This window comes from Epinephelus lanceolatus, chromosome 21 (assembly GCF_041903045.1).
Source record: "Epinephelus lanceolatus isolate andai-2023 chromosome 21, ASM4190304v1, whole genome shotgun sequence".
NCBI classification, from domain to species: domain Eukaryota; kingdom Metazoa; phylum Chordata; class Actinopteri; order Perciformes; family Serranidae; genus Epinephelus; species Epinephelus lanceolatus.
In genome coordinates this window covers 34,036,556-34,046,483 of record NC_135754.1, presented here as the reverse complement: position 1 = coordinate 34,046,483, position 9,928 = coordinate 34,036,556, and the positions used below count along the sequence as shown (strand labels likewise).

The 9,928-nt window shown below is 43.6% G+C and overlaps 1 protein-coding gene across 1 annotated transcript in view; it reads right to left on the bottom strand.

Annotated features, from left to right (window-relative positions):
- Window positions 1–4,173: 4,173 nt before the first annotated feature.
- tbx21 (T-box transcription factor 21) overlaps window positions 4,174–9,928 on the bottom strand; it is a 28,442-nt gene continuing 22,687 nt past the window's right edge. Inside the window, exons 3-6 of the mRNA XM_033612352.2 lie at window positions 8,698–8,819; window positions 7,390–7,548; window positions 6,512–6,573; window positions 4,174–6,195 (exon numbers count right to left, since the gene is read on the bottom strand). Of these exons, the coding sequence (XP_033468243.1) occupies window positions 5,376–6,195; window positions 6,512–6,573; window positions 7,390–7,548; window positions 8,698–8,819 (1,163 nt within the window). The 3' untranslated portion in view covers window positions 4,174–5,375. The remainder of the gene's footprint in view (window positions 6,196–6,511; window positions 6,574–7,389; window positions 7,549–8,697; window positions 8,820–9,928) is intronic.

Genomic DNA, 9,928 nt, shown 5'->3' with positions numbered 1-9,928 from the left:
CTGTTTGTCTTATAGGTGAGGAGACCTCTGCCGATAATTCAGCTCCTGGTAAAAACCTCCTGAATGTCTGGATCTTAAGTAGAGAAAAAAGATGAGCACACATTAGCAGGTGCTAAGCTAACGGCCATTCTCTGACGAGCTTCGGGGGACATTGATTATTGAAGTGAAACTGCTTTATTCAGTGTTTAAACTGGTTTAAACCACCGGGTCTGTTTGTTTAATAGAGGGAGAGACCTCTGCAGATAATTCAGCTCCCAGTAAAAACCTCCTGAATGTCTGAATCAGAAAAAACTGAGCAAACATTAGTAGGTGCTAAGCTAACGGCCCTCTCTGATGAGCCAAACAGCTTCGGGAAACACAGATTTTTAAAGTGAAACTGCTTTATTCTGTGTTTTTACCAGTTTAAATAACCAAGTCTGTTTCGGAGAGGACGAGACCTCTGTAAAAAAAAAAATTGGCTTGCGGTAAAAACCTCCTGACACATCACTAGTGCTAAGCTAACGGCCAGTCTCTGACGAGCTTCGGGTAACATTGATTATTAAAGTGAAACTGCTTTATTCAGTGTTTAAACCAGTTTAAATCACCGGGTCTGTTTGTTTTAAAGAGGAAGCGACCTCTGCGGATAATTCGACTCCTGGTAAAAACCTCCTGAACGTCTGGATCAGAAAAAAGAAAGCACACATTTGGGCTAGCGGCCTGTCTACATCATGCTGTACAGTGTACTAGAAACACTGATTTATTATGTAAAACCGCTTTACTCAGTGTTACTACCAGTTTAAGTATGTCTGCTTGTTTTGGAAACAAAGAGACCTCCATGGATAATTCAGCTCCTGATTAAAACCTCCTGAACAATGAACACTGAAGGAATCCAAACTGGGAGAAGTTTCATCACTAGAAGCCACAAAATCCCGGAAAATCTTACACACTGAACCTTTATCTGTTTCTGTAGATTTAATTTCCCAACATGAAGGTCTAAATGTGTGTTCAAAGTCGTCCCCACGCTGCCAGGAGGGGAACTCCTTCATTAGTTTTATTTTTGCTGGCCTAAAACTTAAATATATAGAGTCTATAAATACTTGAACCACCCACATATAACTTCCCCTGGTCCCTAAAACCCCCAAATTCTCAGAAGCAGTCCTGATGACATGACCTCAATTTCTCACTGGTACTTTTGGCAAGTTGATATGTGCTTTCGTCATATCTTCTTTGTCTTTAACTGTGAAGGATTGGTCCAACATTTTGGGAAATATGATTCACTTTTTTACCGAGAGTTTAACTTCGAGCTAAAGCTAGGAGATGGTTCGTTAGCTTAACACAAGGACTGGAAACAGGGAGAAACAGATGGCCTGACTCTGTCAAGAGATCACAAATTAACACTTTATATCTTCTTTGTTTCTTCTGTACAAAAACTAAAGTGTGAAAATGAAAATTTGTGCTTTTCAGTAAGGGTTACGTGTGTTTCTCGACAAGCTAGGCCAGCAAATTCCCCTACTTTAAGTCTTTATGCTAAGATAAGCTAACAGCATCCTGGCTCTAGCTCAGTTTTTGGTTACAGAAACAAGAGTGGGATCAATCAAACATGTGAAACTGTCTTTTAGTAGTATTATCTTTTGTTGTGTGGTTGTTTTCACTACAGCAGATAAAGCTTATAATCAGATATACAGTAGTATACACAGTGCAGGCTGCTGGTGCAGTTTTTGTAAACTCATTTTAGGCATTTCAGGAGTGCAGATTTAGTTTTAATTTCATCTCTCCCTTTGAAAAGACTAAAGTAACCCTGCACTGCACCGAGCGAGTGCCTGCCTGTCGCCTCCAGTGTTGTCTGAGGCCATTAGCACACCTGGTGAGGAATGAGGAGCAGATCTCTGATCAGCGCCGACTGCAGCCTCACTCTTCATTTCTGTCACCAGGACAGGGAGCCGGGACTCTTGTCAGCCGGTGTCACGACGTGATAGGCTCGAAGACTAGAGGGGGGAAATTCAGGGTGTCTGTCTGGTCACTTTGTGCTTCCTGTTTATCGTGGCTGTGAGGGTGACAGTGCCTCGTCCGTTTACCTACAGGTGCATGTAGCCATCGTGAGTGACCCACTTTTTTGCCCCTGCTGTGTAATGCGAACACTGTGCGTTCATGTACAGTGCAGGTTGTGTTTGTGTGTTTTAAGCTGTCACACTTCTCTCTGCCAATACTGTTTTCCAGTTACGTCTTTATTGACGATGGTATTGATTGTGGGGTTTATGTGTGTGTGTGGTGACAGGAGCGTTTTCACATCCACTGACTACAGCTGGGGGCTGGGCGTTTGTTGTGATGGGGCCTTTTTTCACTCTATGAAACCAAGCAGTGTCCAGTTGGCCTTGTTTATGCCTGGTGCTAAGATGTACAAATGTTTTATATTAATTATCCAGGTCTTTAAATGACTTTAAAGCAAATGCGAGGAGAGGTTGAGCATTTTCTGTTTTTTTGTGACAAATTGGTGCGACTTCTTGATGTCCTTGAAACACATTGGCAGACTTTTTCCACCAGATGCTCACACCTTTTGCTCTACATCCACCTCCACTCCAAGACCATTATTCTTCACTGTGTGACTGGTAGTTTTGCAGGCTCCTGTCCCCTCCCTTTACATATCATATTCTAGTACCATTTCTAGCAGTTTACAGACCTGATTCAGACCCAGAATTAGAAAAGTTCAATCATGAATATCTGTAGTTTTTCCGACGGTTGATGTCCCATTGAGGGGCAGTTTGAAACGGCTTGATCCAAAGATGCAGTCTCATCACATCGAAGGGTTTGTAAAGTAAGTGCTACGTTCGTGCTGTAAAGCTGCCAGTGTGCTTCATCAGAACTGCTTGCCAGGTTTTCAAATACCTTCGGAAACCCTCTCCCTCCTCCCTACGCCTTTCGACGTTGCATCCTGGGAGCCAAGGAGTTAGCAACGCTTTCAGCTCTTAAAGACAGGAAAACGAAGGTGGTATATGACGGCATCTGTGGAATGGCAACGACCCTGGAGAAGAGACTGAACGAGCAACCAAAACCAGTCACTGCATGGGCTGGGGAGAGGTCAAAGTTCGTCAACCAGGGGTCAGCGTACAGTCGGAGAAAGATTGGCGAGGATGTTCGCATCTAATGCCAGAAATCGTCTTTAAACAAAGAATCCCAACTCTCTCCCCTGCTGTTGGACCCTTTTTTGAAAAAAAAAATGCCATGAGTTACACATATGATGTTTGTCAATTTAAAAGACAATTTTGCAAGTAAAGATAGTTACAATTTGTCAAAATACGGTTGGAGTATTAGACTGTGAAAATACCTAGTTGAAGTGACGACACAAGTAGCATAGGTGATAGCTTGCTCTCTACCTGAATCTATGACGCCTGTGTGCTTTGTATCGGGATGAACTCACATGACCAACAGGTCTTGCTCGTTATTTGACTTCCTGGCTGATAAGACCAGGAGTCGCTGGATAAAACGCATCAGGTAGGATATCGTGACATTTCTGCAACGATAATAGCCAAGTTAGCTAGCTAGTTGGCTAGCTGGTGTAGGTTGAGAGATGTAGTTCACTGAGCATTTCCACACAAAACTAAACATTATTACGACAAACTGAGAATATCTTGACTTGAAATTGGATCTATTAAATTGACAAACATCATATGTGGGATTCATGGCACATTTTAAACAGGATCAAAAAAGTATTTGTCTCTCACTGCTGAGTACATATATTTTCTGAAATAAGGTGTCATGGGTGAAACAGGAGGGGGAGGGTATTTGACCAAGTAATCATGTGACTGAAGTTGCACACTGAGGTCACCTGATTACAACGACATCATCTCTGTGGCAACCAGCAACTCCATTCACTGAAGAGGGCCATGAGATGTGGTGGAAAGCTTCGGAAACAACAAGTAAGTTGATGTTTCTTCCAATTTAGGGCTGCAACAAATTATTATCGAATTTTCAATGAATCTACGGACTATTTTCTTGATTGACGATTAATTATTCTGTCTATAAAATGTTAGAAATAGTGAACATTCTTGTTATAATTCACCAAAGTGATAACTTCAAATGTCTTTTCTTTTTGTCCGACCAAGAAAAACCTGAAGATCTTCACTTAAATTACACGTATGATTTAAAAAAGCTGCAAATTCGCACATTTTAGAGGCTGTAACCAGGAAATTTGGGGCATTTTTGCTTAAAATAATTAACAGATTATCAAGATATTTGTAGATTAACCTCTTTGTCAAGTGTGTCATTAATTCATCGACTAATCTTGCCAATCACATGAAGCTATATGATTTTTTTCTCTCTCAAATTTTTTTTAGTTAAGTTTGAGGTGAGATTTTATCCTGCTTATCAGCATTTTGATGTTATCTATCTTTGTGTTTTGACATGTCGTGGCAGGATCTAATCACATTACAGTGCAAACAGACTGAAGATTTTGCTTCACCCTATAAATACCCAGAAGGGCAGCAGGTTACTATGAATTGTAAATTGTTATTCCAGATTGAAATTCATAGGAACTTCAGAGATAAAAGCTCTTCTTTAACACCTGTGAGATTGTGTTTGATTGTCTCCAGTTGTAAGGACTGGCTATTTCTGCACCGGTTGTTGATTTACTTAACATCAACACACAGGAGAGGCTGTCCTAGCTGGGTTGAATTAGATTAGCGGCCGTGCTTCAGGACATGTGCTTGTTAAACCCTCTTAACCTCCTGACATCAGCTCCCTCAGACACTCTGGCCTGTGTACCGTGAGCCCCTGCAATGCTCCTCTGTCGCCACTGGTCGGCGCTACACTAAACATATTGAGCTGGATTTGGAGAGAAGACTGTGCGTGAAATGTAATTTCAGCTCAGAATCATCAGGGGAAATGACCGTGAGCATATTGTGAGAGTATGTGTGAAAGGTTGAGGGTGAGAAGGAAGAGACAGACAGAGACAAGACAGAGCAAAACAGACAGACAGAGTGTTTGATGCAGAAAGAACAGACAATCCCTGCAGGCGTCTGTCAGCAAGCAGATATGCAGATCATTTTTTCTCAAATCTCCAGATGTTTGGAAGGCTAAAGTCACAGGTCTGTTTGTCTGTGTGGTGTTTATGTGACTGCGGGGCAGTTTCCCAGTCACATCCACTCGTGTTCAACACAAACTTTGACAGTAACCTTGAAAGTTACTCCTGTAATCATTCGACACTTTGAAGGGGGACTTTATAGAGAGGCTGGCCATACTGCGATGTGACAGTGGATGAAGCTGCATGTTCTGGTGTTTGTCTGCAGCAAAAATGGAGACTGTTCCAGCCCTTTATCATGACCTGACTGGACAGACAAAAGCATGTCCATGAGAGCAGTGTGGGAGGATGCTGGGGGAGGCTGTGGTGATGTGTGAGGTCTTCAGTGGGTGTAATAGCCATAGTAGTCTGCATCGCTGTTGCTGTCCTTCTCGCAGACCTCTCCACTGCGCGGAGGTGGGGAGTTTTCAGTGCTGGATGTGTATGGCGACACCCTCCTCTTCTTGTTGTCCCCCACGCCACCCTCAAACAGGCCTGAGTCGGCTGAGGCCGCTGATTTCACAGAGGGAGGTTCGAGCCAGGGGTCTTCCCCAGCCACCTCCACAGTGTCTTTAGACTTGTCCTGCAGCAGAGGCGGCTGCAGAGGCTCTAGAAGCGAGGGCGGGTGCAGCCGGGGGTTGCCAGGTGATGTGGAAGATGATGAGGAGGATGAGGAGGACGATATGGGTCTGAACCAGCCCAGACTGGGGCCAGGCTTGCTCGGGTGGCTGAGGTACTGAGGGGTGGGCCGGCTGGTGGTCCAGCCCGCTGAGGTGGCTCCTGATACAGACACGCTGGTAGATGCAAAAGGATGTTCAGGGTAGTAGCTGAGGGGATGGTGAGCGGATGTCTGCAAGGGGAAAGGCTTGTAGAAACCGTTTCCGGAGAAGTCCCCCTCATAGGAGGAAGTGAAGTCAAGGCGATTTGGGGCCACACCCTGCTGAGGCGGCAGGTACCAGCGACTGTGAGGACCAGGACTCGAGGACGGGTCTTTGTGCTGCTGGCCCATGCTGATAGGCTCGCGGCTGTAGAAGCGGCTCTGCTGCAGGGGGCTCATGTACTGCTCAGAGAGGTAGCCTTGGGGGTAGCAGCTCCCTGGCAGCAGCTGCTGGCTCTCAGTAGGGGAGGGGGTGAGGCGATCAGAGTCGGGAGGAGCGTACAGCCTAGGCAGGAGTGAGGAGGAGGGGAAGAGAAGAGAGTGTGAGAAGAAAAAAAAAAAAAGAAGGTGTTATTTCCTGCCCAAACCTCAAACTATCTATCAAACATCTCACAGCCCCTCACACCCTTTCACTGCAGCATGCTTGAGCTGCGCAGTAATTGCATCTATTTCAATATTAAAACAGAGACATTCAAGCAACAACCCAGTCTCACTATTCACGGTGAGCAAACTCAACGTTCAGATAAAGCTGTGTCCTCCCTAAAAGGAGAGCATTTACAGCACTTTTTACAAATACAGCTTTTTAAAAATAATTTACTTACGTGTCGTAATTGTCACGGAAACCTTTAGCGAAGGGGTTATGGTCTATTTTCAGCTGAGTGATCTGTGTAAGGAATAGGAGGAGGGCAATGAGAGAATGTAGGCACAGGAAAAAGAGAAGGAGTGAGTAACCACGTAAGAGAAACAAGAGAGCAGAAAGAGAGGAGGTCACTGGCTAATAATTAATTAGGATGACATGAAATTTCTTTTCTTGTCGTTGGAAAGAGTTCATCCTTCGAGCCAGAGAGTGAGCACACACGCACAAATATAATGATTGAATAAACATACAAACAGGGCGAGTGTATGTTGCTTTGCATCGCAGGAACTCTTACATATTGTATTTGAACAGCTGTTAAAGATATACTATATACAACACATACTGGGGAGCAAAGAGCTACAGTCCTTAGGTCAGCTGAGGTGAGCTGACTCTTGGTTGAACTTGTATAGTAACCGACGTTAACGCTTATAGTAGAGCGTAGGCATGTAAATTAGTATGTGTGCATTTTTGATGTGTGCATGCATAAACCAAAGCTTCTATCACATTAAACATTGCTCTTACATGAATCATTGAATGCCAGACCTCATTTAGAGGGTGGGTAAGAGATGTTGGTATAGTGTTACGAAATCAGTGGTTCTAACAATAGACAAGAGTGTACATTGAATTGAATTAAGTAAAAGATCGCTTCTTGTTTGTCAAAATGTGACAAACATACAGACAAAAGAAAAACAGGACTTTAGAATATGATGTCTGTTTTCTTCTGAGGCCTTTTCCAAAGCAAAGTTGATGAAAGATAAGAAAACTGAGCCGAGGTTGATCGTATCTTGCATAGAAACAAGTACACACACGAAACTAAACCTTGCTGTGATTGGCGCGACTTACATCTGCGTTCTGATAAGCAGTGACAGCAATGAACTGAGTCTCTGGGAAGATGAAGGTCTGAGCTTTGGATGACAGGAAGGCATCCTCAGTGCCGTCCTCCTTCACCTCCACGATGTGAAGACGAGGCTGGTACTTATGGAGCGACTGGAGCACGATCATCTGGAGAGGAGACACAGGTACTTTTCAGATATCTTTGCCATTATTTGATAGAAAACAGAAGAGATTCAGACAGGAAGTGTGTGGGCGAAGGAGAGATCCTTGGCAGGACTCAAACTGGGGACGTTGCAGAAACATTATTTGCGTCTCGGAGCACTTTTCCACTGTGACAACCAGTAATGTGAGTCACTTTGACTTGGCGTATGTCAGAAGCAGGATATGGAAAATTAACAGTGTATGTAGCACATATTTATTGCGTAGATTTTAGAACGACAAATACAAAACAAGTGGTTTCAGAAGCTCTTAATGTGATGCGTGGATTTTGTGGTCAAAATGATGAATAGCTTCAGCCACTGAATATACACGCATATACACCAATCAGCCAAAACACTGAACACTGTTGCAGACCAAGTACCCCCTGTCATGGCAACGGCACTCCCTGATGGCCCCTCAGGCAAGACAATGCACCATGCCACACATACTGCTCTGGCATGGTCCGAGGAACATGACAAAGGGCTCGAAACATTCATCTGGCCTCCAACTTCCCCAGGTCACAGTTTGATGGAGCATCCATTCACCTCACAACCCACAGGACTCAAAGCATCCACTGCGAACGCCCTGGTGCCAGACACTACAGGACACCCATGACAGGTCCTGTGTCCTTGCCTTGACAAGTCAGAGCTAAGTCAGATCCGAGGAGGTTCTACCATGGATTGTGGGTACCTCTTTTGCACCGGCATGTCCCATGAATACTCAATCAGATTGGGATCTTGGGAACTTTGAGGCCAGGTTGACATCTTGAGCTCTTTGTCATGTTCCACAGGCCATTCTTGAGGCAGTTTTTGCAGTGTGGCATTGTGTATTGTCCTGCTAAGGGGCCACTGCCATCAGAAAGTTGCCATGAAGGGGCCGGGACATGGTCTGCAACAGTGTTTGGGTGGTTTTTAGCGTATCAAGCAGCATCCACATGACTGCCAGTACCAAAGGTTTCCAAGCAGAACACTGCACTGTAGCTAGATGATCATTGTTACTCACTTAGCCTGCCTGTGGTTTTATTGTTTCGGCTGATTGGTGCACACAGGCACGCACAGACAGAAGGAAGTATTAGAGGAAAGACAAAAGCTAGAGGAGGCAGAGAACAGGAAACGTTACCTGTGCCACATTATTGGTGCTGCCCTTGTTGTTGGTGAGCTTGAGTTTGCTGAAAGACACTTCCTGTCTCATCCAGTGAGCTCCTGTGTTGGGAGAGTCGGGGTGCATGTACATCCTGTTCCCTGTGAGTGCAAAAGCATACCGTGAGAAACATTAATAACATTCTGAAAGTATTGCATGCGGAGAAAACCACTAAAACCACTTTTATTTACGCATTCAGTGACTTGAATCTAACATCAGCCACATTTACAAACCTGCAACTTCATTCAAATGTTATAGACTGTGCACACGAATGAATCTCCCTGCTGGTACTTAATATTATTTATATGAAAAGAGAGACCAGTCTCATTTATTTTTATTATTCTATTTATTGCATTAAAACATTTCTTTGCAACTAACTCTTCACAGTGTATGCAAGTATGTAATGTGAACAGCAGTAGATATTGTGGATGTCATGAGCTGCCAAAATTTGTCCAAAACAATAAATCACTTTTATGTGTGTGTTTATTCAGTGTGAGGGCAAGAAACTGCTGTAATAAAAAATTTCCATAATATTTTACATAAAAAAATTCTTTGGTCGGAAAGAGTGACTATTTTCTGCTAACAGGGACAATATGGTTTTCCTTCCTTTCACATTCTATGTCTTCTTCTTGCAGGATACTGTCTCGACGCCATGATTTTTCACAGCGTCACCACAATGACCCGCTAACCTTCTACCAGCACACCACATAAGTGCACTATTAGATCTAATTGAGTATTGTTGTTTCACCACAGTTTCCACAACTATAGCACATCAGCATGTCACCTTTCCACAACACCTGGCACATGTGTGACAACACCTTACAGTGTCTCTCATTTATATAATTGTGGTTTGTCTATCATCAATCACACAAGAAATATCGTCTTGGTTGACTTGCTATCGGGGTTTTTTTTCATCTGAGGTGTGAACAGGAAGAAATAATGACTGAACAGAGGATGAGAGAACAAGGAGAATGAGATGTGGAGACATGAAAACCAAATCTGTGTCCTTTACAAAACTGAATAGAAAATAAGGACAGACAGGTCAAATCCAATGTGTATCATGAGTGGTTGAACTTAACACTGATATATCACAATATATCTGGGAGGTAGCATGAAGGGAGGCCCATTTGGTGACCAATTTAAATACTTACAGGGAGTTCAAGTAGGGAAAAAGTACTAAGAAGATACTTCTGGGTATTATGGATGATGG